Consider the following 27,447-nt stretch of genomic DNA (forward strand, 5'->3'; position numbering starts at 1 on the left):
CTATTTGGCTATAGATGAAAAATTACATAGAATTAACTGATATTTCACATTGTCATATGGAGAAAAAAGCATAGCCCTGATCAAGGTAATGAACATAAATGCTGATCAAGCTGTCCTTGCAAAGAATAAGCACTTGGCATAAGCTGTGAGATCCTCTGACTGCCCCCAGTAGTTGCTGGGTTGTTGTGTGCAGATCCCAAATAATCAGCAGAATACACCTGATATTTCAGGAGGAATTGGCAAAAACATCAATTATGCTGAAGTTGTTTAACCACTTTCAAAAGCATCCACTTAGCTCAGGCTTCTGCACACAAAGAGGAGTCCAGATAAACTTGCAGCCTCTAGATTACCTAAGACACACTGTACCAATGAAAACTGAGGTTGTGCTTGACAGGCAAACACTGGAGAATGCTGGGGAAAATGGGTTATTTTGTGCTTTTAATGCTTCTAGTGAAAGTTTCAAACTCAAGGTGTATTGCCCATATTTCAAGTCTAATTGTTTCTGATAAACTATCAGCAAAAAGTTAATGCTTATATTTAATTAAGTGCCACTTTCCAGAATTAGTTTGCCAGCAGTGCTATAATTAGATGACATGAGAACAGTCTTTGATACATATGCTCATATTCTTTGTTAACACCAAAAATAGAATCTGTAAATAGAAAAACCAGTTGCATTAAGCAGCAGGGCAGAGCAGCAGGCTGGGAAGGCTACAGCCATTTCCACCTCAGGAGGATTAATATTAATGTCTCTCTAATGCAGCATTTTCAAGCATTTCTTGTGTTCTGATGGGCTTTATATAATTGACCTCCACAAATCATAAAAGATGGTTTAAAAAAAGAATCTGGGAACTATGTGAATTGCCAATACCTCCTGGAATGCTGCCACGTGATTTCCATCATTAGGTTATAGCTCCCAGTTAGGGCTGAATTCATCTCACTGAGCTTCAGGCATCTGTGGGGTGGCTGTGAGGCACCTGGGGAGAACAGGCAGCCCCAGGACAGAGCTCTGGCAGGAGGCTCCTTCTGTGCTGAGACACAAAAGCAAAAATTCCGCCCTCTCCAAAGAGGATGGGATGAACTGTGCCCTGGAGGTGCCCTCTCCTCTCTCTTCACAGTCAGTGCCTCAAACTGGATGTGTGAGACAGCTGAAGTTGGGTGAAGTGACCAGACCTTTCCCTCATGTTCCCAGAGGAGAGTTGAAAGATCTCAAACAATTAAGATTGTTTGATAGCAGTGTTTATCCTGACTCAATGGCTCAGCACTTGGATACCAGCCTGGATCTCTGATACCAGCTTTAACAGACCCACCAGAACTTTTGTTACTGGAATGTTGATGCTCTGCCAGCAACATCAGATTTAATGTCCCTCAACACAGTTCTCCAGGCTTCTGCTGCAAGCAGCAAGCCATAAAAACACAGGATGCTTTGACTTCATACTTCTGCAAATACCTTTGAAGGTTTTCTGAATCTAAAAGCTTTTCAATTTTATTAGTCCTATAAATAGAACTAATTAAAAATGTTAATGAGCCAGTTATGTAATCCTTTTGGATTTCAGCAAAACTTTCAGTAGTGTCTCTCCCAGGATCCTTCTGGACAAAGTGTCCAGCACACAGCTGGATAAACACAGCCTGGGCTGGGTGAGCAATGGGCTCAGGGTCAGCACAAAGGGTTCCAGTGGAGGGGGTCACACCAGGCTGGTGTCCTGTCCCCAGTGGGCTTCCACAGGGCCCAGCCTCAGCCCTGTGGAACAACATCCTCACAAATGACTTGGATGTAGGGCTGGAAGGGACACTGAGTGTGCCAGGGACACTAAACTGGGAGGAGTTGCTGCCTCCCTTGAGGGAAGAGAGGCCCTGCAGAGACCCAGACAAATCCGAGGGCTGGGCAATCACCAACCACGTGAAGTTCAACCAGGGCAGCCCTGGATGGATGTGCTTCAGTGCCCCCTGCAGTGCCTCTTCTGCTGGGTTTTGCCATGGGCTATTTTAACTGAAATCACCTGCCATTCCCTGTAACAGAGACCAGAAAACTAAATATCATGTGCACAATTGGAGCAAACTTTAAAAAAGTAAATAATTCTTATTATTGTTCAGTATTAGTGATAATCTGAGCTATCAATGATCATAAATTAAAAAAAGAGGTGCCCTATTAAATTATATTTGTAATTGGTGGCTCTGTAAAATGCCCATTCTGAGAAGTCTTGGGAAATGTCTTCTTCAAAGAAAAGCATAAACCAATTAAAATATATTTTTGAATTATACAGTCTTTTGTTTTCATCTATAACTTTGTTAGGAAACATTTATTTACATTCTCAGTGTTTTGCTGAGGCACTTTACCTTCTCATACCTTCCTTTCTCCAAATGCAAAATTGGTCTGTAAGCCTTCCCAAATATTTTTCCTATATCAGAAGGATGCTGAATGAGGGCTATTCTGTCTAGAGTCAGAACAGTGTTAGAAAATCTCTGGGCAGATTAATGTAATGATAACAATTGTGTTAAAGAAGCCATGGTCCTGGTTGCATTGATGCAGGCAGTGTTTGGATTCCAACCCTCTAGTTCCATATGGAATCATGCTTCTTTGCCATGTTCTGTTTGCTTGGATAAACACAAAGTTTTATGGTTGGCATCCATCATAACTTAACTGTAAATATAAAATCTGTTCTTTAAATTATTAAAGGAAAGAAATTGCCTTGTGCAACTTCTGTCTTGTTTGCTGCAGCTCAGGCTTTAGGACCCTGTGACCGTGTTCACAGGGGTTCTTGGATGAGGGAAGAGATGAGGATCTGACTCCATGTTTCAGAAGGCTGATTTATTATTTTTTGATATATATTACATTAAAGCTGTATTAAAAGAATAGAAGAAAGGGTTTCATCAGAAGGCTAGCTAAGAATAGAATAGCAAGGAATGATAACAAAGGTTTGTGGCTCAGACAGAGAGCCCAAGCCAGCCGGGCTGTGATTGGTTATTAATTACAAACATTTAACATGAGCTAATCAAAGATTTACTTGTTGCATTCCACAGCAGCAGATTATCAAAGTTTACATTTTGTTCCTGAGGCCTCTCAGCTTCTCCGGAGGCAAAATCTTAAGGAAAGGATTTTTCATAAAAAATGTCTGCAACAGGACCCTTCATTTTCTCCCCTGCAATCAGTTATGAAAGGATGGGGGAAAAAACCATTATTTCCACATCAAGAAATGTTTAAAGGATTAAATCAAAATTTTATATGGTCTCCTCCCACACCTGACAGTACTGACCTGCCTTTGCCTTTGCCAGGCTGTGAATGCTGAGGTGTGAACCTCACCCATAGGAAGAGCCAGTCTAACCTACAAATCCTTTGGTTTTGTCTTTCCAAGTGGATCAACGACTGGGACTCCACAGCTCCTTGCTGATGAGAAACTAATAATGGAGTGAGGTGTCCCTCTGCTCTAATTTTGAAGAATTGTTTCCATAACCACAACTTAGCATCAACAGTATTTCTTTTGAAGCTTGCATTTCTCCAAAGCACCAAACCTATACTTAGGGTTGTCCTACTACTTGTCCTGCTGATTTGTTTTAGGTTTTACTCTGCCTTATTCCAAGCTGGCTTTTGTCTTTTTGAACTGACCCCATTCCCGCACAAACACTTCCTAAATAATGAACTTCCTAAGCCTTTTAATTGACTTTATTTGGGAAGCATGCATTTTAGGCGTGAAAACTCTCTAACTTCACTTTGGTGATGTATAAATTAATGCCTCCACTTTTTAAATAAGGAACAAGAAATATAATTTTACAGCAATTTAAAGCATGGATGAAATCCACATTTTAAAAACAGCATAATAACTTTGCTGTCAGCCATGGCACTCAGAAGACCACATACTTGAATATAACACAAAGGACGCTCCAATACATTCACCCAGCACAGGGCTCTGTCCAGGTGCTACATGCATGGAGAGGAATCTGACCTCAAAGGAATTGTGTGCCAGAGTTATATAACATTTGAGACTACAGCTAAAACACACAAGGGGGAAAAATTTTTGTCATCTCACCTTGAGCACCCAAACTCACCTATTCAAAGACTGTTCCTTAAAATTATTGGTTTTTCAACTTTTCCTACAGCACCACACCTAGGCATCACTTTTTGCATTTCTCCCCACAGAATCCCAGAATGGGTCAGGCTGGAAGGGTCAATCTGGTCCAACCTCCTGCTCAAGCAAGGTCACCCAAAGCACACAACACAGAACTGTGTTCAGATGGTTCTGGAATATCCAGCAAGGGAGAGACTCCACAGCTTCTTTGGGCAATCTGTTCCAGTGCAGTAAAGAAGTAAAGAATTCAAGTAGAAGGAGAAAACAGTAAAGAAGTTCTTCCTCATGTTCAGGTGGAGTTTCTGTGCCTCAGTTTCTGCCCATTGCTTCATCTCCTGTTGCTGGGAGCCACCGAGCAGAGCCTGGCCCATCCTCTTGGCAATCCCAGTTTTTGAGAGTAAAGACCCAGAAGGGGAAGAAATTTTGTCATCTCACTTCTAGCAGCCAAACTCACCCTAATCAAAGAATATTTCTTAACATTATTCTTTCCCCTTCTCCTTTCCCCTCAGCTGCCCACCCGAGCATTGCTTCACAAAATCACATTGTCAGAAAAAACCTCTGAGAGTCCATGCCGTGACTGAACACCAGCACTATGGCCAGCAGACACGCTGTGATTCTGTGGAACTGGGAGCAGCCATGGCTGTTTGCAGCCCATGACCGAACACAACCATGCCCACCAGACACGCTGTGATTCCGTGGAGCCGGGAGCAGCCATGGCTGTTTGCAGCCCGTGACCGAACACAACCATGCCCACCAGACAGGCTGTGGTTCTGTGGAGCCGGGAGCAGCCATGGCTGTTTGCAGCCCGTGACCGAACACAACCATGCCCACCAGACACGCTGTGACTCTGTTGGAGCCGGGAGCAGCCATGGCTGTTTGCAGCCCGTGACCGAACACAACCATGCCCACCAGACAGGCTGTGGTTCTGTGGAGCCGGGAGCAGCCATCGCTGTTTAAAACGCGCGGTGCTCAAACAAATGCGCAATGACCCTGCCCCGCCGGAGCCCTGCCCTCACGAAGCCCCGCCCCTGCCCTCACGAAGCCCCGCCCCAGTGGCAGCCCCGCCCTTCCCTCGGCCCCGCCCCGCCCCGGTGCAGCGCCGCCGGCGGCCGGCAGGGGGCGCTCTCCGCTCGCACGGGACACCCGGCGGGGCCGTTCGAGAAGCTTCCGGAAGCGGCGGGGCGGAAGTGACGGCGCGCGCTGGCGGCGCTTCCTGTTTGTGGCCGCTGCCGTTTGTCCCGGCGGGAGCGGCGGGAGGGAAGCGGCGGGAGCGGCGGCCGCGCTCGGCAGGCACCGGCGGGTGAGTGCGGGGCGGACGGGCCCGGGGCCGCCAGGCCGCGGCCGTGCGGGAGGCAGGGGCAGCGGGGAGCGGGCGCTTGGCCAGGCTGCCGTGCTCGGCAGCGGCGTCCCTGGTAGCGGGGCCTCGCGGCGCGGCCGGCGCAGGCCCCGCAGTGCTGGATCGGCCTCGGCTGCCGTGCGGGCTGTGCCCGGCCTTGGCGGGACTCGGGGATCGCAGCGAGCTCGGGGAGGGAGCGGCTGCCCTGGGCTCCCCCCGGCACTCGGAGCGGGACAAACGCCGGGACGTTCGGTGCCAGCCCGCGCTGCCGCCTGCTCGCCGCGAGGCAGAAAATAAATTCCGGCTTTCCATTCCTTGCTCACAGTGGTGTCAGTTCGCAGGGGATGAGGGCGAGCCTCGTTTCGTTGAACAGACCTTGTCCTTAAAGCGCTTTTTGTCGCGGGGTGCTGCCTTGGCGGCTTGCGAGCGGTGTTGCGTTTTCCTTTCTCTACAGTGCCTGAACGGAGAGGGGGGTGAGCTGCGGGCCGTGCCTGCAGTGAGAGCACCGGAGGAATGGCCTTGAGATGAGTAGGGGGAGATCAGACCAGATAATGTATTACGTACTTGATTAGATAATGTGTTAGATATACGATTAGATAATGTGTTGGATATTTCGCGTTTAGGGTGGTCAGGCATTGGAATGGGTTGCCTAGGGCGGCGGCGGGGTCACCATCCCCGGAGGTGTTCGGGAGCGCCTGGATGTGGCGCTGGCTGGGTTAGCGATTAAGGGATGGTGCCGGGGGATGTTTGGGCTGGATGATCTCAGCGGCATTTTCCACCCCTGATGATCCCAAGCCAAACGCGCTGTGTTTCCCCCCGATGGAAGCAGTTCCGATACGTTCGCTCAGTGTTTACTGCTCGGGATAGGGGCAGCAGGGAGGTTTGTTGTGGGTGAGGTCGGCAGAGGTCGGGTGTTTTGAGTTCGCTGTTGCCAGGTTCCGAGCTGAGTTGAAAGCTGACACTGCCAGGTAAGGAACGCTGTTTGTCCTCAGTATTTGTTGCGCTCCGGAGGGGGCTGTGGGCTGGATTTAGAACTCGCGTTCTTGTTTGCACCAACACTTTGTGTTGTGTTGCTGCCTGAGCTCTCCTTGGTGTGCTAAAAAAGGTGTTAGAAATAATTCTAAATACTGAACAAATAAGTTCTAAATTGTAATAATTATAAACTGCTGCTTATTTAGACACGGTAACATGAAAGCTGCGTTTATAATGTTCAAATGGTTAGGCTTGTGTCATTGCATAGTCAGTGATCAAAGTCAAGGTTTTTAGGGTATAAAGTGTCAAAAAGTGATAAGAACAAGGTGCTGACACAAAGGGAACAGCTGGGATGAAGCAAGGCTCTGCCTCTCCGGTCCTGCAGCAGAGGTTGCACTCACTGCTGCCTGCTGACCTTAATTTTTGTTTACTCTTTGGAGATCCTTGTACTCCAGTTAGGGATTTTATGTTCAGCTGGTGATCAAGAGCCTAGTAGTGAAAATACCATTTAGTTTGATGGATTATGTTGTCAAAGAAGATTTGTTTAGACCAATGAGTAAATGTATTTGTTTGGACCAATGAGTAAATGTATTTACAGATCTTGTCTCTGTGATTACTTTTTTATTGCAAACAACCAGAATTTTAACTATTGCACAACACTATTCTAACTTTGTGTACTCCCCTCGGCGCCTGTGCTGACTTCTCAGTGGCGAATAAGAGTGTGTTGAAAATGGAAGTTAAATTAGTATTAAATTTTCTTAAAGAATCTCTGTTGGAGTAGAAGTTTAACTTGCTGCTTTTATTGGCAGCACTGTTTAGACTGCAGTGCTACTAATAATGTAAACTAAATCTGTAAACTGCAGAGTTCCATCGAGCTTGTCTTTTAAGTACTTGTGCTTTCAAACTGCAGCAGATTCTTACCCAGGCAGCTTCTCTCTCTGGTATATTCTCTGTCCTTCCCAGATCGATGCAGTTTGCTCATTTTTCTTGGCTGGGCTTGGGAAGAAGGAGGTAAGGGCTTTACTTTTGTGAAGTTTTAGTTAGAGGGTTAATGAGGTTTGCGACTGATGTTTTTAAATAGATTTCTTTACCGACTGTGTTCTTGCTTTTATCCATTAGAAGTTTTGGAATGTATGGAATAATTATCTTATGTAGAATACAGGAGTTCCTAACAGTACGTGAGCTATAAATACCGGGTTTTTGGTTTGCTCTGCCCCTGTGCCGAGCTCGGTGGCGCAGTGAGCTCTGTGAGCGGAGCTTGCGTGGGCCGGGGGCGGTGACTGCGGTGTCCCCGGGCCGGAGGTGTCGCGGCCTGGCCTGGAGCGGGCGGCGGTGTCAGCGCGGGGGCCGGGGCCGCTCGGGACTGCTGCCGGCACAGCACGGGACAGCACAGCACAGGACGGGACAGCACAGCACAGCACGGGAGAGCACAGCACAGCACGGGAGAGCACAGCACAGGGCAGCTCAGCACAGCTCAGCACAGGAGGCTCTCCAGCCTCCCAGAGCGCATCCACCGCTCCTGAGCCGTGCAGTCAGGCTGGCTTTGAAGGGAACTCGTTGCTGTAATTTTCGACTTAGCTGGCTGAGGTTTATGTTTAAGCATTGTGCTCCTTAAGTAGGAAGTGCTCCATTTCTCTAATAGCATTTGTAAAAGAACCTCAGTTGTGTTCTGGAAACATTTAATGACAAAGCTTTTCCTTTGTGTTATTCAAGCAATGGAAGGATTAGTGAGAAATTACTTAGCTTTGTCAAAACTTGTTGGATCTTGCGTATGATGATTGTTTCTTTCAAAATAGATTTAAAATAAAACTAGTTGAGGGTATTGGTAGTTGAAATTCTATTTTCTTTTGAATGAAATACATTTGAATGGATGTTAGGTTTTCCTTACTTTAGACTTAATGAAATCGTTCTGCTTTATTTATTTAAGTGCTAGGGAAGAAATAATTCATGCATATGCATTTCACTCCTACAGTTACTAGTTGTAGATTTTATGTTTTCTCTTTCTTTTCTCTTTCTCTGAATACTGAAATCCCCTTGGTATTAGTGAGGACTCAGTACTTAACAAGGACCTTAAAGGCCATATAGTAAGTCTGAAGCCATTCATAGCTACATTGCAGCTATTTTTTATTAAAACTTTAATTTTTCTGATTAGAATTTTTTTTCTCTCTTAAAATGTAGTCTGAATCTGTGACAGCCTATCAAAAGTTGCTGTTTGCTTTAATGAACCTTTTTTTTCCTTTTTCTTTTTCTTTGGGTTAAATAAAGTTATCATGACTCAAAAACACTTCAGGAGAAATGTGTAGAAACTTTGAACTATTTTCTTTTCCCTAAAGGATCATCTGTTTGATAAGATTATTTGCCTAAAACTTTCTGGGCCATGTTTTTCAGTTGAGGCTTTCACTGTTTTTAATTGCTTACTCATAGGCAGATCATATATATTTTAAAATAAGGTTTTATTTTACTTTGTATAAAATAGCCTTTTATGGTGAGTTTTAGGAGAGTGACAGTGTTCCAGATATTTGTGACACAATTCCAAATTTGGACACCTGAGTTGTTTTGGAAAAGTGCTCCTTTGCTTTAAGGAAAGATCATGAATAAATCCCCCTTTATCAGAGATGAGATGGATAAGCAGGAGAGAGGGTGGCCTGTTGACTGATCAGCATCCTTTCCTGGTTTTTGTTAGCCACCTTACATTTCTTTCACAGATGAAGATTTTGGTATTTCTTCTGTTTCCATTTTTGGTTGGTTCACTCTTTTTTAACGGTTTTTCACTTGTTGCCCTCTTCAGGCTTTCCATGTGCCAGGCAGCAGTGCAGACCAGGTCTGTAATTCCTGCCAGAATTGTCTTGCTGTCCCTGGGGAGGAGAGCAGTGGACAGGACTCTCGGTAGCACCTTGAGGGGTGAGGGTGTCCTGGTCAGGTGCCTCTTGTCTGGCTGTGGTGGAGTTTTATTGTTGCTGGCTTTTCCACAATGGAACACGAGCTGCAAGGTGAAGCAGCCAGCCCAGCTGCCTTCTCCCTGCGAACTGGTACAATAATAACAACAACTGTATCCAAATCCACTCTGCTGTCTGACATACAGGCAGGATGTTTGCTGTAAACATGAGATTAAACTAAGCTTTTTGGAATGTGCATTTTATTAAATTCATCTCCTGAGGATACTGAGGGAGTATTAAAATAATGAGCATAAACATGGCTATTTAAGTACATCGTATTAATTTAAATTATATGGTAAATTGGCATTTTTCCGTGAAACAATAAATTTCAGGAGCCTGTGAAGTTAAACTGTGATATTTTTTCTAAGCTTAGGTAAGTAAAAGCTAAAAGTATTGAAGCTGTTAATGTGCTTTAGTTTGCACTGTGTATGTATAAGTGGGAGGAAAAAATGAATGCTGGTGCCTTGTTTAAATGTATTTGTCAGGTTTATTGATCACAAAACTTACACAGGTTTTCTTACTCTGTGTTCTTGTACTCATAGGTAGCTTTATTTGTTCCTTAGCATTCTTACTCTTAAAAAATGTTCTGGTAAACTGTTCTGGTAAACTTTGTGTTAGCACAGTGGATTTTTGTGAGTTCACCCTTCAGAGGAGGGTGGTTGTTCCTGCAGAGCTGACAGCAGGATGCAATCCTTTAGTTAACTCCATGGAAAGCAGCAGGTGCTGGCACCTGGGTGGCTGTGGGGCCTGCAGAGGATGTTGATGAGTGCCTGCTCTGTGAACTCTGTGAATCAGGAGTTTGGAGCTCCATCCTGCTCTCCAGGTGACTGCTGGAGTCACTGAGCTCGAGCTATTCTGGCATCTCTGAGGACTCTCTGTGCTGCCCATTGCTTCATGGCCAGAAATAGATAACTTTTTCTGACTGAGCTGACTGCAAAGGTCGCATGCCCCTTGCTGTCTGAATTCCCTCCTGGCTGCTCTGAAGAATTTCTTGTTTGGATGCTTTCCCCCATTCCCTATTTAGTTTGGGGTGCTGCTTTGTCATCCCCGCCGCTTGTTTGTCCGATTACTTGCTTTTCTCTGGCATCTGATCTTATGAAAGTTTGGAGTTCTCTATATATCTGTCTTCTGTAATGCTTCTCATGCTTTTTATGTAGCTGAGGACTGTGCTGTAAAGAGTTCATGGGCCAGGTTCTGGGTAACTCAGGCTGAGCTGTGTGGGGAGGGCCTGAGCCTGGTCCTGTGTCCATGTAGTTCAGGGCCACTGTAAACCAGAGCAAAGCTGCCTTCCCTGTGATGCCTGAGAAATCTATAGACTATGGAAGCCTTTGGTTCACATAAACATTGCCTGTTTGATTTTCATGCCCCAAAGAAGGAGTTGGAGATAGCACACTGTAAACATAGTGCAGTTCCCAGCTCAGGGAACTGCAGATTTTTGTGAGCAAACACGAAGGCCATGAAACATCTTCTTTCAGCTGGTTTATTTTATTTTTTTTTGGCTTGTATTTTCTTCTGAAATTTTGAAGATTTTCTGTGGATGGAGGCAGGAAATCAGCTAATGTGGGCTGGCTTCTTCCTTGCTTTAGAAAAACTCAAGTGCCTAATTAATGAGCCTTGCTTGTATATTTGGAGACAAATTATTTGACAGATTGCGTGTTTGGAGAAGATTTTTGTCATGTCATTGTGATTAGGACAGTTGGGTGGTTTCTTGCAGGGAGGTGTATGGTTTGCATCTTTAGGCACTTAGGCATTTTCACCATGCACATTCCTACTAGCCTTAGAAGTACTGATTTATTTTTTTTTTAATTGGCCATCTTCTATTTTCTAAATCAATGGTGATCCATATCCTGCTTTATTATAAGCTGATGGTGGTTGTTTTCTTGAGTGAGTATTTTAAATAATTCTGTCCTGAAAAGATTGCAGATAGCGGTATTTTCTAGTTTGTGAATATTGTTGGATATTTTGGGGGGAGGGGGGTTTTGTGGGTGTGCATGGTGTTTTTTTGGTCAGTCTTGGTGGCTGTTGAGGGGCTAAATACTAGCTGACTTTTTTTTTCTTTAGCTGGACAAAAGAAGCTGCAGATGAGTTTTTTTCTTCTAAATATTTTTAAAACCTTTTTACGTACAAAACTTCCTATGATAACTGAAGTTTCAGCAGTACAGTTTATGCTTTATGATAACTAGCAGATAGAAATAACAGGATATTAGAGATGAATGCTTCCTGTCACCTGACTTTGGTGACACTTTGATTAGGAGAAGGAGAATATTAAGAATTTGTTTTCTTTAGAAGGTTTCTGGCTGTTTTAATTCCAGACTTTATGCTAGTGACAAGTAAAAACTGAGCAATAACACTCACTAAAGACAGAATATGCAATCCCCAGACATTTCTTTGAAACAAATAATTTCTCCATCTTGAAGGAATAGCTTTTTAGGGTCAGAGTCATCTGTTAAGAGGTGATCATGCTGCTTCAGCTTTGTTTTTTTTGTCCCAACTTCAGGTTTCTGTTATCTGGGATATATGGTGTTTATATTGAGTCTGAACTTCACAGATCTGCAGCATTGCTTTTAAACAAGCAGGAAAGTTTTAAAAAAAATACTGTGTTGAAAACAATATGACTGCCTGTGTGCACAAAGTTCTCTAGGGAAAGATATGATTTATTTGTTACATCTAAGTTGCTTTTACTACATGCTTTTTCTAGTTAGAAGCTTGAGTTTTAAGTTTTCCCTCTAAGATAGGTACCAGAATTGAGAGGAGAGCTAATGAAGGTCTTGTATAAGAAAAGGAGAATATGGAAAGACATTTAGTGTTACGGCATGTGCTCCTGTCCTGAGGCTTTTTGCTGGTTGCTTGCTAGTTTTAGGCTTGTTAGGAGGGACTCTGACCTTAACCCTTAAGCTTCACTCATGCTGGATTCCCCCTGATTTCTTTGCAGAAATACATTCCATATGTGCTGTTCCTCATAAGGCTGGCTGTGGGATTTGATAACAAACTTACCCACACTGGCTCTGCTCCTCGCCTCTGTGTTCACAGAGCTGTTCCAATTGTTGTGTGGGAAACAGCAAAGCTAGAGAGGCCAGTTGATAGCAAATATTCTGGGATATTTTTGGTAATCTGTATGTTTACATATTGAACACTGCCATCAGTACATTATTATCATTGGCATTCTTAATTTTAGTGCACGTCCCCTCAACTTCCTTTGGTGTTGGTCACAGTATTAACTATAACCTTACGTTTTTTTTGATGTGGAGATTTCTTCAAAGGGCTATTTACTTGCTACACTTTAATTTTGTGTTTGTGGGACTGTATGGTTAAGGGGATTGCTAAAACAACCCAAGTTTTAAACACGTGGGTCCTCCAGTACATTTGCTTCTGTAAGTGGTTTGGAGAGGGGAGGAAGCATGGCAGGGTATCTCTTAAACTGGTTCTGCCATTTGAGGAAATGTGTGTGTAACCATAATCCATAATTAAAGGTAATTAAGCTTTAACCTACAGCAGGAACATATTTTGGAGATGTACCAATTTATTTTGAAAGGAAGTATTTTTTCAGTGTTTATATCCCAGGATGTTGAAAGATACATGTAAAAGTAGTACAATAAATTAATTTTAGAATATTTCACTAGGCTACATCATACTTGGTTTTCTTGGGAAAGAAAAGGAAACTTAGACTGCCTGGGTTAAAATGAAAAACACTGAATGACTTGAGGGGGGGAAAGGTTATTTCAATGAATTTTTGTTCTTGATGCACAAGATAAGAAAATGTGACTAATACATTGCTGTATTATGTTCTGAGTGTATTTGGGTGATTTTCCCTGCAACAAGTTGATAACTACTGGAAAAGGGTCACTGTTTATTGTTCCTTAAATTGAAACAAGCCAGCAGTGGTAGGATGGAAGGGGGATTGGAGATTTTTTAATGGTAGAGAGAAAGACAGCATTGCACGAAGACATGAAACATTCTTGAAACTTTTTAGGAAGGTTCTTTCATCTTAGTGGTCATTTAGTTGGAGTAATGGTCAGTGAAACTGTTCCTTGTAATTATTCTCCAGTGTTGACAAGAAACTGTCAATATTTAAACTGCTTTTTTAACTTCTGGGTTTCTCAGGACTCTTGTGATAACTGTTCTTTTGTACTAACAAACACTCAGTGCCTCTGCACTTGAGTTGGTTGGTTACCTTGCAGTTGGAGCAATCTTGCCTGGTTATGTGCTTGTCTTGGGAAATGTAAAGGAGGCAAATGATATTCAGTAGTTTTGGCAACATGCACGTTTTTTGTCAAAGCCTGAGTACAAGAAAGGCTTATTGGATTCAATAAGAGATTGAGTTTTAAATTTCCAAGCCCTGCACAAACATTGCTTTTCTGGAGGGAGCATGTCAGTGGAAGTAATGTTCTGAAGAACAGATGTGAAAGATGGGTCCCTTTGTTTATGCCCATATGTGCTTTAGACGTGACAGGTGTCACAGATAACAGGTGAACTTTTGCATTCAGAGTTATTAATATCTACATCAAAACTGTAATCCAGATACCCTTCTTAAAATACTCAGCTTATCAGTCTAATCTGTTTCAGGAACTGCTGTATCTCTGTGTGTTTGTGTACTGTGTTTCAGTGGGATTAACGAATTTAAAAATCTGAATTAAAGTCATTGTTTGATTTCTTGACCTAAAGTAAAGCAGTTTTATTTTCAATTTGGAACATTTGAACTTTGTCTTTCTTGGGTCAGGTTTGATACAAGGCAGTCCCAGGCTTCTACCTGACTTTCATTGAGTAGCAGTACTGGACAAGCTTCATTTACAAGTGGTTGTTGTTGTTACAGGACTGGAAAGACTCAGCTGTTGTTACCACAAGAACTCCTGAAACATGGTGGATTATTATGAAGTTCTGGGAGTGCAGAAGCATGCCTCAGCAGAGGATATCAAAAAAGCGTGAGTGTCACTGGTGTGGATGTTTTGGATTTTAAGGGACAGATATAATTACATGGTTTTTGTAGTCACACTTTGTTGTCTTCCCATTTCTTTTGCAAATTCCTGCACATGCTGCTTTATGAACTCAAATACTGGAGCTGTGATCTTGGATAATTGCAAAGCACATCAACCTAGGGGCAAGCTTAGCTTTGCCCCTCTAAGTAAGAAGTTATGAACACTTTGCCTAAAGTGTTGCATTTGAGGATAGGAATTGTGTGCAGCTGGCAAAGAAGGCATTGATGTTAGGATGCCACAATCCATGTGTTCTTGGAGCTTTATCAACTTCTAATGTACAGGATTCCTCTTGATGTTTCCCTTGGTTGGTTGTAATTACAGAGCTCTAAGGAGAAGCCCACAGCAGAGATATTTTGGAATGTTTTTCTTAGGTCTCGCAGATGTTGATCATCAGAAATGCACAAGAATAATTTCAGAATAAGTAAAAAACCCCAAACCTACTTTCTAATTTAAAACATATCTGAGTAGGTGGTTCTTTGTGTACCTGCAGGTTGCTCCCAATATCTAGATGCAATATACAAAGCACCAGGAATTTCTTATTTTCATCCTTGACAACCTGTTTAACCTGACAACATTGTGTTTATTTGTATAGCATATTCTGTTATTTCAGAGTAAAGTATCCTTTGTTTTCCTTCCACTCAGGTACCGTAAGTTGGCACTGAAATGGCACCCTGATAAAAACCCAGACAATAAGGATGAGGCAGAACGGCAGTTTAAGCAAGTAGCTGAGGCCTATGAAGTCTTGTCAGATGGTAGGTATCTCACAAGGGCTCTTGAACTGCCTGTTTGTTCTGGGGATCAGGCTGAAAATGTTCATCTATGGTGCTTTGAAGGGATATTGTAATTTTGGTTCATCAGCCAACGTGACTGCTTCCTTTTCAAAGGCAAGGAAAGAGAAAGATGCTTGCAGATGAGACAATAAGCAGAAATTTTGAAACAAAAATTTCAGGATCTCCCTAGATACATAACCAAACTACTAGAAACTGAAATTCAATGTCTGCTAGAAATTTCTGTAGACTTCTGTGAATCCCAAGATTAACTTTGTCTATGAGGTGAGGCCAGTGTTACAGTCAGTATAGGGGTATTGTGTTTATCCTCTAAAATCAGGCCAGACCAACTCTGAAGTATCCACTGTTGGGCCTACAGCTTCTAGTTTTTTGTAACAGTAAACTAGTCTTGAGAAAACCCAAGCATACTGTAAACCTTACTGAAAGTTTGGATTTCATTTGAGTTGAGTTCTGTAATTTTAGTCAACTGTGATACTAAAGATAATGTTTATTTTGAATTGTTCTGAAAGAGGTGTTTAGCCTGACCCATGTAGTGCAGGAATGCAGTTTACAGTTCACCCATGTCTTTTTGCTTGAAGAGTATCATTAACTTTTGCCAGTGTTCTGACAAAAGCAGCCTGAATCATAACAAAGTGATTTAAGCTACTTTGATTATTTTCCTCTGTAATTGACTGCAGCTGTCTATATGCTATTTCTGAAGTGTCCTTGATTTCACCTGAGACAGTGAGCATGGGAAAGCTATATTTAAAGCTCTAGCAGCATCTAGATTACCTCTCAGAGTTCAGCCTGATTTAGTGAGCTGCAGTCTTGTACACTGTGTTTCTTTGCTTGGTTTTGATAGTTAATTAACAGGGGAGAAGAAGAACTTAATTTATCATTAGTTCATTGTATGCTTGTCTTTTAGAGTGCTTTATCCTTCTTAAGCTAATTTTTTTGAGCAGGATAAAAATAGGATACTGGTCTGGTTGTTAAACAGATCTCTAAGTTCTTTGGAAACAGTACAGTGCTAGAATTTTAGAACAGCTTCTAAAAGTGCTGCCAGTTTTTGGATCTATGCCAAATCCTAAGTTACTGATGTCTTAACAATCATTTGTGCAGCAGGGATAGCAGAATCTTCAGCCCAGTGGTTGAGAGGCAGTCAAATGTTCTGCAAACTTAATGAAATTTTCTGACACCATTACAGGCTTGAATGATGACAGATTTTTGGCAGAAGAATAGTTTTGTAAGGGATTACATAAGCAAAAAAAATACTGAAATTGGGTGATCATTGAACACACTTCCCTTGTGGGAAACCTTGTGGTTTCAAAAATGGAACATTTTTCAAGATGAATTTTGGTTTTTGTGAGCCCTCAGGGCCCCCTTGCTGTTTCCTGCCCATGACAGTTTATCTGCCTTGCTGCTTTCTTCTTTATAATTGGATGGGTAGGTTAAATTCCTTTCTTTAAAAACTGCTGTCTAGAAAGGCAGTGCAGATAATGTATCAAGCTTTAGGGATTTGTGAAACTATTGCAGGCTCCTATTATTTGAGATGATAACCATTATATAAAATTTTAATTCCTGTTAGTCAGAAGTATTTTACTTTCCAATATCTGTTTGAGGTAACTGCATGTTCTTTCAGTGATGCTGTTTAAATTTTAAAAACATCTTTCACTGAAGAGATTCCACTGGGAAAAGCATAATAATATTAAGAGAATAAAATCAAATGCCCTGATTGGTTTTTGACTGATACTTCCACAACAGTGCAGGCAAAGTGAGCTGTCTGTCTGCCTCTTTAAGGTCTTCAGGTTCCCTTCCAGTACCAAAGTGCCATCTGATCTTGTGCAATAATGTGGAGTTCATTTTTCTCTCCTTTCTCATGAATACTGTGAAATTAATAGTCATTTTTATGACTATTTACAGTGAAATTAATAGTCATTCCATGCCTTCTGAAATAATAGAGAGCAAGCAGTTTGAGTCACATCCTTCCTTGGCATTTTGGAACATCATTCTCCATTCCATATCCCACAATTAAGCCAGCAAAAATGGTTATAATTAATTTTAGGGGTTTTGCAGTCACTCTTATAAACACTGGTCTATGTTCTCTTAACTCCCCCACAATGGGCTTGGTCTTGTGCAAGAAAAGGAAAAGAGGCAATGCTCAAGGTTGGCAAGTGGGAGAGGAGGAAGGGAGTGCTTGAGCACTGGAACTGCTCTCCAGAGAGCCGTAGAATCTTATCTCAGAAATTGATGTGATCACAGCTTTATTCAGGCAAGATATGACCAGCTCCACAGTTAGACTTGTGTGGAAGAGCAGGTTGAGGTCCAGAGATCCTTCACAGCCTTAAAGCTTTTCATGGTAGCTGTCCAAAGAAGAAATCTGCCATATTCTTCTTAAAGGCAAATTTCTACATGAGGTTTGTCCTTAAACCAAACTTTTTCTCATACATCAGGACTGGACCTTCTACAGCTTACTGGTCTTAAGTTTGAAGTTCAGTAGCTGTTCTTTTTGAACTAAATTGAAGATGCTCAGCAGTTATAGATGAGAACTTCCCTAAATAAACTAGCTTTGAGAAGATGCTTAACTGAGAATGCTGGTTAAGTGGTTTTATTTTTTCACAAAACCAACAAACCTGTTTACTGACATGATGTACAACTTCTCTTTGTAGCTAAAAAACGTGACATCTATGACAGATATGGAAAAGAAGGCCTAATAAATGGAGGTGGAGGTATGTTGACAATCAGCAGTTTTTTGCTTTCTCTGTTTTCTGTAGCTTTCTTTTCAAGACAGGAATCTGGAAATGCCTGTACTAGGGCCTAAAATTCAGTCTTTTAAAAATCAAGATGTCAATTGTTTTACAGTTTTTCTGGTTATAATAACAGGTATTGCTGTTATTTGAAAACAGAGAAACTGTTATGAAAAGTAATGCAGTAATGTGTGTACTTAAGTTAAATGATATCTGAAAGAGAAATGTTGGAAACTGTTTATATTTTTAGATGATTCAAGTACCCTATAGGCCTCAACTTTCTTATTAGTAAGAATATGTGAAGATAACTGAAATTTAACTTTTTTCCTTTTTTTTTTTTTTTTTTTTTTGTTTATTTGCAGGTGGAAATCATCATGATAGTCCATTTGATTTTGGATTTACATTCCGCAACCCAGATGATGTCTTCAGGGAGTTTTTTGGTGGAAGGGACCCCTTTTCATTTGACTTCTTTGGTAAGTGATCCTCTGGTTTCAGTAACATGTGTCTAAAGTGGGGCTTAAACTTTACTCTTAAAAAACAAACAGAGCTAATGTAGTTTTAATAGAAATAGTTCTAAAACTGGGGCAGACAACTGGTATTTTGTATTGTATTTGAAATTTTTGTTTCATACCTGTTTCTTGGTTAATTTTATTGTACAAAACTAGGTATGGCTTGCCAGTTAATGTTTTGTTGGAAGGCCTGCTTTGCCAAACATGAAATGATGTCTGCAATGTCTCTAAGTTGAAATAATATTCAACAGAAAAAGTGCTTACTGGAATTTCCTCTCAAGAATTTAAGCAGGCTAACTTAGTCTGTTGATTTCTCTCTTTTGATCTGTAAATAAATTAAAACTTTGAGAGCTTCTGAATGGGACAGCTTAATTATAACTGTTACACCATAACTCTCACCGTGAACTTGTGTCCTAGCAGGACTGATTTTCTTCTGTCAGAATAGGAACAGTTGCATACATAATCTAAACATTCTCCCAAATTCATGTCACCTGTTTGCTTGGGGTATAGAGCCTTTAGAGACTCAGATAAAATGGTTCTTGAGGTTTGTATTCTTCATTTAGGAAGCATTCATTAAAGGAAGCAATATGTGATAAAAGTTGTCAGAGGAATCTTTTTGCCCTCATGGTGAAGGTCTTCTTGCTTGCTCTAGTGAAGGTCTTTTCAGAGGTGCTGGGATTCTTATGCAATCTCTCTGTGTATGTTCAGCTCAGCAAAATGCTGACCTATAAAGCAGAACTGATCCTGTGTTCAGTATTTACTGTGAGAAAGTTCCATACTGAAAACTGCAAGAAGTGTACTTGAAAAACCAGGCTTTCATCCTGTTCAGTATGTACATATTGATTTAGCTCTGTAATAATGTTTGTAAATGTTTTAATATTTTTTAAAGTAATTTATTTTCTTTGGCAGCATTAAGGGGGTAGTGCCTTTCAGATTTTAATTATATCTTTCTTTGGTTTGCTATTTCAGGATCATCAGCTGTTAGATGACTAATGAAGGATTAGAAAGGGGGTTGAAGGGCTTGAGGTTGAATGCAGTAGAATGGTAGTTGATGAATTAGATGAGCAGCTAGAAGGAGGATCTGGTGGAAGACAGGCAGCTGAACTGGGCAGTTGGATCCAGTGTGAAATCAGCTGAAAGTAGGAAAGGGAAGATTGGAGGAAGCTTCTAGCAAAATACTGATGAGTGGAATGGGCTCTGAACTGGGTAGATGCAACTTCTTCACTGTCTGCAGCAGAATAAGAATTTTAGGAAGTACAAGACAAGGATTTCAATTTAGATGTGTGATCTCAACTGGTTAGGACACATCTGGAGTATTGGGTCTGCTTCTGGGCTCCTCAGTAAAAAAACAGAGCTACTGGATAGAGTCCAGTGAAAGGCCACTAAGATAATTACAGGAGCTTCTCTCACATGAAGAGCAAGTTGGGGAATTGCTAGAATTGTTCACTGTAGAGAAAGCTCAGGGTAAGAGTCTCATCAGTGCATTGGGAAGGGAGTGGAGAGGTCAGAGACAATCACCACCAATGGAAGCCCAGGAGTCTCTGCCTGAACTTAAGGTAGCACAACTGTACTGGGAGGGCAACAGTGTTGGAGCAGATTGTCCAGAGAGGTTGTGGAATCTCCATGTTTGGAGATAGCCAGAAGGCATATGGAGTAGTCCTGGAAATCCCCCTGCACTTGATCCTGTTTGAGCAGGGGGTTGGACTGGATGAGCTCTGGAGGTCCTTGTCAAACTCAGTTATTTTGTGATTGTGTGGTAGAAAACCTGGAAAAATCTGAGCAAGATGTTGAGTAGGAAGCTACTGTGGAGGAGCTGGGAGAGAGTGTTCAGTTCTTTTGTTTTTTTTTTGATTGAAGATCTATTAAACAAAACAGTTGGTTCTCAATCAAGTATCTTTATAGTAAATTGTACAGGTGAGATGCTACTAGTGGGAGACTGACATAGGCTCTGTTTGATTTTGATTAGATTTACTTCATCAACACTAGCAAAAGACTCTTCACTTGCTGTCTCTGAAAATGTCAGTGTTCATGATTAACCTTAAAGCCATGAAGTTTAGCTCTGCTGCAAATAAATGATAGGCTTGAAGAAAGCTGAGGCCCTGCCTTTTGGGTTCCTTGGAAGGAAGGCTGTAGAGCACAGAGCACAGAGCTCTCCAGCTTATCCAATGGAGGGACCACTGCTGCCAGTGTTCCATGGGGTACTGCAGCTGCAATGAGCCCCTCCTGTAGAGGCTGGGATTTTAATTCCTGTTAGTCAGAACTATTTTACCTTCCAGCATCTGTTTGAGGTAACTGCATGTTCTGTTGCCCCATCTTCCTTTGGGCACCAGTGGGCTTAGCATCATACCTCTGCATTAGTGACCTAGAGGGACATTCTCCCCTGCTTACCACACAGGTTTCTTTATTTATTTATTCAGAAGCAGGTTATCTACATCACTGTTTTTGTCAGCTGGAAGAGAAGAGCACTGAGCACAGGCTCTGCCTCTTGCCAAGGTTCTGGCAGTGGCAGCAGTGTTGTGTGCACTCCAGTTAATGGAAACTAATTGTTGCTAAGCTGCCTCTCTGCTTTATGTGGATAGTTGCAGTGTCAGTGACCAGAGGCCTAAAAGCCTCAGTTAAGCTTTGGATTTTGAGCATAAGCTCTTGAAATGTTTCTAGTTGGAAGGTTTCAAAGTGAGCACTTTTTTTTTTTCTTTAAGATGTTTAAGACATTCTCTAACATGGCTAATTGTGATTCCAAACAATTTTTTTTTTCACAAATTTCTGTAAAAAGTACTTGAATTGGTCTTTGCACATATATGAATATTTCAAGATAGTACAACAAAAAAATATGTGCTTTCATCTGAATGTAGTGCATTTTGTGATTCCAAAAGCAAGCAGTAGAATTGCATATGTAGCAGAAATATTTGTATTGGTGAACTGCAGCCCTTACAGGTTGTGCTGTGTTGGAACACTAATGGAACAGTTCTGTCCTGAATAATAACAGAATTTACCTTCTTAAAATGAGGAGTTATCAACTTGTTGATGAGTTTTCTGTGGAATTAGTAACTTCTGGAGGAGCTATTCAGGTTATAATTGATATTCTAAGCCACTAAATAAGTACTGAGGTCATGTTTTCTAAAAATGTGTACTGCTGGAATCAAAGATGAAATTGAATAAATACTTTAAAATATTGTACTTTTTATGCAGTTTGAAGTGGCATGTAGTGAAGCCCACAGAATGCAGGTGGGACTCTCTATATCCTGATTGTCATTGAGTATGTAAAGAGCAGCATTCATATGCATAATTCCTGTAAATTTATGGATGTGAAAAATTTCTGAAATGGTGCTATGAATTGAGTCTGTTAAACTCTACTGAGCTATACTGCACTGCTCTTGCAGTTACAGAAAGTTTTCTTTATAAACAGAGACATCTTTATTCATCTGTAGGAAAGAGGAGAATGTAAATTTTTAAATGATGTCTCCCTTCAGACTTTTCAAATGAAAATTTATAATGCTGTTGGAGACAGCTCTGAACACTTCCAAATGGAGCAGAGTTAATGTTATGTGCTGTGTGTTGCACTGGAGACAGTCACAGATTATTTTCATTGTTTTTTCCCAGGCAAATCCTTTGTAAATCTAGGGGTGCATGAAGGCAAGTACTTTTTAAAACTTCATCTGGTGCTATGACAGATGCTGAGCTCTTACTCTGAGATTTGTGGGCTTGCTTTTTGTGGCACATGGTTGCAGCAGAGCGTGTATTCCTGGTGAGCTGTCCTAGGGATAGTTTTTAGCCTCTGACATATGGATGGATGCTGATCCTTGTGACAGGAAGAAAAGTTGGTGCTTCCTGTGCAGCAATACACTTTGCATTGCAAAGTACTGCCTTGGTATAGCAGTGTTTGGTGATCTGCTGTTCAGTCTGTGCCATCCACCTCTGCCTCTCTGTTTGCTCTTAATGTAGGGTTGGTTTTTCCTGTCAGTATTCTTAAACTTTTATATTTCAGCTATATCCTACTCCATTTATATGTGATGCTTGCCTTGATTTGGTTTGTGTTCCTTGTTGTGTTTTATTTGTATTTTTACTTGTAAATTTTCAAGGATCTTTTTTCTTCTGTGATTTAACAGTTCACAGGAGGGAAGGATCCCAGTGTTACCACTGGTAATGGAAGTGTATTGATGAGTGGCTGCTGCTTCAGGCTGAGAAACAGAAATTGATGTGCTTTGGTGTAGGCTGGGCTGTGTTTCTGGGCTGTTAAAGAATTGATTTGGTTTTGGTTTAGAGGCTTTGCACAAAGTGCACTCAGATTTGCACTTTGAGAGTAAGTTCTGTGTTGGAAGGTGTTACCAGTGAGGAGTTACTGTGGAAGATGGAATAGGTATATAACAAGATCATAACATTAGCCAGCAGAAACTCCTTAAGGAGTTAATTCTTTTTTTTTTTTCTAGACTAGAAGCTGCATACACACCCTAAACCATCTCAGCTGACTCCAGATGCATCAATGATGCCTGAGTAATTTGTGTATGGGCTAGGAAAAACAACTCAGGGCCTACAGCAGACCAATATCCTCCAGCAGCAGTGTCTACAAGCTTGACAGGATGGTTTGGGGCATTTCAAACTGCTTCCAGTGCCTGGGTGTGTAGTTAAATGAATCCCACAAGGAGCCAGGCTTCTCTCCCTGGCAGAATGTGTTTCTAATGTGACATGATAAATTGGTCCTCGTGGATTTCCCCTCTGGACTTTGATGTCCCAAGAGAAGTCTGTTTGTGGGATATCTTTAAACATCACTGTAGTCTTGACAGTTTTGCTGTGGTTTCTAAACTTACATTTGGAGATGGTAATAAAATCTAAATTTTTTTTAGATTGTGAAGTAGAATTCACAATGTACTTTGATGCATTATATGCCCATAGGGACTCTGTGGAGTTTTCCCTTGAGAGTTCTGGTTACCTGGTTTATGTGATATTTTAAAATTACTCTTGGAAATGAAAGATAAAATGAGACTTAAAAGCTTCATACAACTAGTTAGATACAAATATTTGTCACAGAGAATGTCAGCTAGCTGGTTTTCTGGTATGTACTTTGGTTCCATCAAAGGTCAGAATTACTTCAGATTGACTGCTGTAATATTGATTACATAAAGAAAAGCAGAACTGTTCTGGAAAAGTACAGCGAGTTACTTTTAGTATCCAGGCAAAAGAGTCTTAACTTTACAAGAGAGAGGAAATTTTATGTGCAGTAATCATTGCAAACTCTTTGTTATAGGTGTTTCAGGATGTTTTTCCTGAATGGGACAGCTTCATCAAAGTACTTGTCTCAAGGACAGAAAGTTGTCCTGCTGTGGCAAAATATTCACATAAGAATCAGATCATGGTTTTAATTCACGTGCTGTCGCATTTCTGATAATTGATTGTTTAAATGTTCTAATGCAAAATGTATTTGTTAGTAAAATGGGTTATTAAAACTGAAAATGGAGGTGGCTTTCATTTAAAGCTATCTTGAACAGCAATGTCTTTTTGGTAATTAATCTTTTTGTTGATATAAATTTGCTGCTTTTGGTGCAATTTCTGAAGTGCTCACAGATTTGCATGTGCATTCATTGCTTTGGTGTGAATGTGCAGTTTTATTTTATAACCACCAGTCTTAGATCATAATTATCCACTGAATGGTCCATATCTCACTATGAATTTTTCAGAAATAACTTGGTATGTTCAAAGAGGGTTTTTGAAACACAGGAGTTGTCTCACCCAGACAGCATTATCAGACAGGAGTAGGTAGTGCTGTGGCTCCATGGCCAAACTAATACATAATTAGCCCTGCTGAAAGGAGGAGGCCTTACTTCAAATTTTTATGTGTATCTTAAAACTTTAACCTTTGTCTAATGTCCCATTAGATGGATTGAGAAACTGATTGATAGCATACTAGCCAAAGTTTGTCTTGGGAATCCCAGTCCAGTAGAGGTTGTTAGTCCCCAAGAAAATGTTTTGATTTGCTTTTCTTGGACAGGTAGCTGGTTAAATTGGTCAGAGCACAAATGCTGAATATCTTAAGGAGAGCAGGTCATAAGGAATGGAAGGTAATGGAAGTTGCCTCCATTTTTAAGGTGTGCCTGAACATTTGAGCATTCATTTGATAAGTATGAAATGCTGATTAGTGTACTCCAGCATCTCTGTAGTTACCATATAGATGGCATTCAAAGGTGATGTTTAGGTCTCCTTTTCTAAAAACCAGTGAATCCCAAGATCTCTGCTATAAATCACTAGAAGGACTTCCAAATGCTTCTTCTGTAATTTATTATATGAGTGGGACAAACATCTGTTTCACATCTAATTTATGGAAAGACCAAAGACAAATTTACAAAAATCACGCTGAAACATGAGGCACATGAAGCAACCATGCTTGGAACAACATCTTGGTGTCTCTCCTTAGTAAGGGGCATCAACAGTGTGCTTACTTTGTAAGGAAGAAAATATTTCCATGCAAAAGTGCTTACAGGTGGCCCCTCCAGTTCTCATAGTGTATTTTTTAGTGCCTGAGTGCTCTCCAGAGCTGTAGCATGAGGTTCTATGTGTGTTTACTGCAAATATGCATATTTGAAACTTTTTTCAGGTAGAATACAAGGTAGAAAACACCTACTCCAGGAATTCTGTTGTAATCTGGGTATTGTGTCTGTAAACACATTGTTCAGCCCTGCATTTGAGAGTCTCTTCTGGCAGGATGTATAAAGCCATTACAGGATGCTTTTGATAGAAGGAAAGGATGGGGCAGGCAGCCTTTGCTTACTGCAACACTGCAGCCATGCTCAGTGCCAGTGGGTTTGGCTGTGCCCTTCCATGGGGGCTGCACAGCATCCTTTATCCTGTTGCATTATCCTGTGTTGTGCCAGTGCCACAGGAGCACTCAGCTCAGGGGCTGTGTTTTGGCAGAGCAGTGGTGGAGAATAAAGCAAAGAAGGTTCACTGGCTGGGGAGGTGCTGCAGTGAGTGAGGCCAGAGCAGTGGCCCTGCTTGGACTGGGTAATTCCCTTTGCACGCTGTCCTGAGAGGATTATCAACATCTCTGACTGTGACAGTACATGCATGGGAGAGCATTTGCTGACAGCTCACCATTTATCTCAACACCTTTGATTTTTGGAGGTGAATGATGGCATTGCAGTGGAATGTGCCATCGTTCTGTGCCTGAAAGAATCCTCCTGTGCTGCCTGTGACCCTTGGGCACTTGTGCTGCTGCCTGTCTCATAACCAGCACAGTTGCTTTTACAGCCACACTGTGAACTCGAGCAAAGAGTTGATGTGGCTGAACTTGCTTTCATGTGGAAATGCTCTTTTCAGCAGACCAATTCCTGGTCCAGTTCCCCAAGCAGCAGCCAGGATGCAGGGGTCTTGGCAGTGGTGGCTGCCATAGGAAATGTGACACTTGCAGTTTATCATGTATTGTAATTGCAGCTAATGCCTTAGATTGATATAATGAATTTTGAGTTTTAGCTGCATTGTGGACTGCTTAGAAGTGTGGGGTTTGACTCCTTCCCCTCCCTCCCCTGTTGTGTGGTGCTTTCCTGCCCATTTTTTTTCTGATACACGAGTCTTTCCAGTGCTGAAAGAGATTAGCTCATGGGTGCAACAGAAAGTAACAACTCAGTGTTTTCTTTTGGATCAGTGAATTAGTGCAACTTATTTGGTTCTATGATCACAAGGCAGGAAGGGAAAACAATCACATCTTTTAAGTAGTATTCTGCCATGAGCTGAAAGGGAAAAAAATCCTCTTTCTGTGTTACAGCTGGGGACCTCTCAGAGTGGAGAGATCACCACCTGCCTTATTTTGAGCTGCAGTGTGATATTTATTACATTAGTTGTTGCTATTTGACCTGTTTAGAGGTGAAATGCTTTTCTTGTGACTACAGAAAAGCAAGGTAATATTCCATGGTTTTCAGGGAGCAGGTTTAATGTTTTAACCCAGAGGATCAAGACAGTTGTTGCATTTGAATTGGGAATGATTTTTCTAAAGAAATTAAATTTTCCTGAAAACATTACCTCCAATGCAGTTATTTTCAGACAGGTTTGTTAGTGTACAGTCTTCTGTTGCCGGGGGTTCCAATCTCCACATTAACTTTTTGGCCTCTGTAACTTCAGTTTTACTACCTAGTTATAGCAGGAGTCCTGAAGTCCTTCATTTTGCCTGGTGTTCTGGTAATGGGCTACCATGAGTTCTTTGCTTAAGCATTTGCCTTTTTTCAAAAAGTTTCATGTCATCTGCTGTTGTTGATAGATAAGAAGTCTTTCTCATTGACTTCCTTGAAGTTTCTCGCTTTTGTTCTCTCTTGATCTTTGCTGTTCTTACAGCACCACAAATTCTGCATTAGAAGTATACTCCAACATTTTTAGGGAAACTGAGTGTAATACTCTGTCCTCCCATAAGCTTCTGGTAATACCTAGATTATAATATACTGAATTTATCTCCAGACAGTGGTTGGTAATACTCTTAAGTATCACTGGTTTAACATTTTGATTTTCTGAAGCTTGGAAGTTGTATTTATATAGTATTTTCCCCTTTTTAGAAAGGCCATGACTTCTATGTTTTTGTATTTTTTTAATTTTCTTTTTGCTGCTTAGTTTTCTTAATCTGATACACTGCTCACATTCAGTAAAAAATGGACTGGAAGTACCAAAATGACTGTAGTAAGAGGAATCATTAAAAAAACCCCAACACCCTGCATTTGAACTGTTTGGAAAAGGCCTTTTTTGTGAAAAGGTTATCAGTTATCAGGGATGGAAAAGCTCTGCTAAAATAGACTTAGGGGGCTGAAACGTTACTATTTTGCTGAGTGATGCCATTAATCATCCTGATTTGGGGAGTAAAAGCATAAACAGGGTGAGTTTGCTATATTAATGTGTGTTTGTGGTAGATACAACAAATGATAATGCAGCAGCCTCCTGCTGCCTTCTCTCTGTGTTCTTGGTATTTTTTTTCTTCTGCCTGCTGTACTTGGCTGTCAGAATCATAAGGAGTAGTTTCTCTGACAAGTCCTGCCCCTTTTCCTGTCTCAGCATAATCCATCTTGCTGAGCATTCTGCAGTGCTCTGCGGTGGAGTGCTTGCTGTGTCTCACTTGAGAGAATTACAGGAAGAGCTCTGGAGAATTGTTCCCAGGCTGCTGACAGCAATCACCTGGCATC

The 27,447-nt window shown here is 41.4% G+C and overlaps 1 protein-coding gene across 2 annotated transcripts in view; it reads left to right on the top strand.

Moving 5' to 3' along the window:
* The first annotated feature begins 5,279 nt into the window (after positions 1–5,279).
* Positions 5,280–27,447, top strand: part of DNAJB6 (DnaJ heat shock protein family (Hsp40) member B6) — a 57,158-nt gene continuing 34,990 nt past the window's right edge. Inside the window, exons 1-5 of one of the 2 annotated variants that reach the window (XM_058020668.1) lie at positions 5,280–5,361; positions 14,116–14,224; positions 14,921–15,030; positions 17,712–17,771; positions 18,152–18,262. In XM_058020668.1, coding sequence (XP_057876651.1) covers positions 14,160–14,224; positions 14,921–15,030; positions 17,712–17,771; positions 18,152–18,262 — 346 coding nt within the window. In that variant the 5' untranslated portion in view covers positions 5,280–5,361; positions 14,116–14,159. The remainder of the gene's footprint in view (positions 5,362–14,115; positions 14,225–14,920; positions 15,031–17,711; positions 17,772–18,151; positions 18,263–27,447) is intronic. The other variant, XM_058020675.1, reaches the window with a different exon arrangement.

Source organism: Melospiza georgiana, chromosome 1 (assembly GCF_028018845.1).
Source record: "Melospiza georgiana isolate bMelGeo1 chromosome 1, bMelGeo1.pri, whole genome shotgun sequence".
Taxonomy (NCBI): Eukaryota; Metazoa; Chordata; class Aves; order Passeriformes; family Passerellidae; genus Melospiza; species Melospiza georgiana.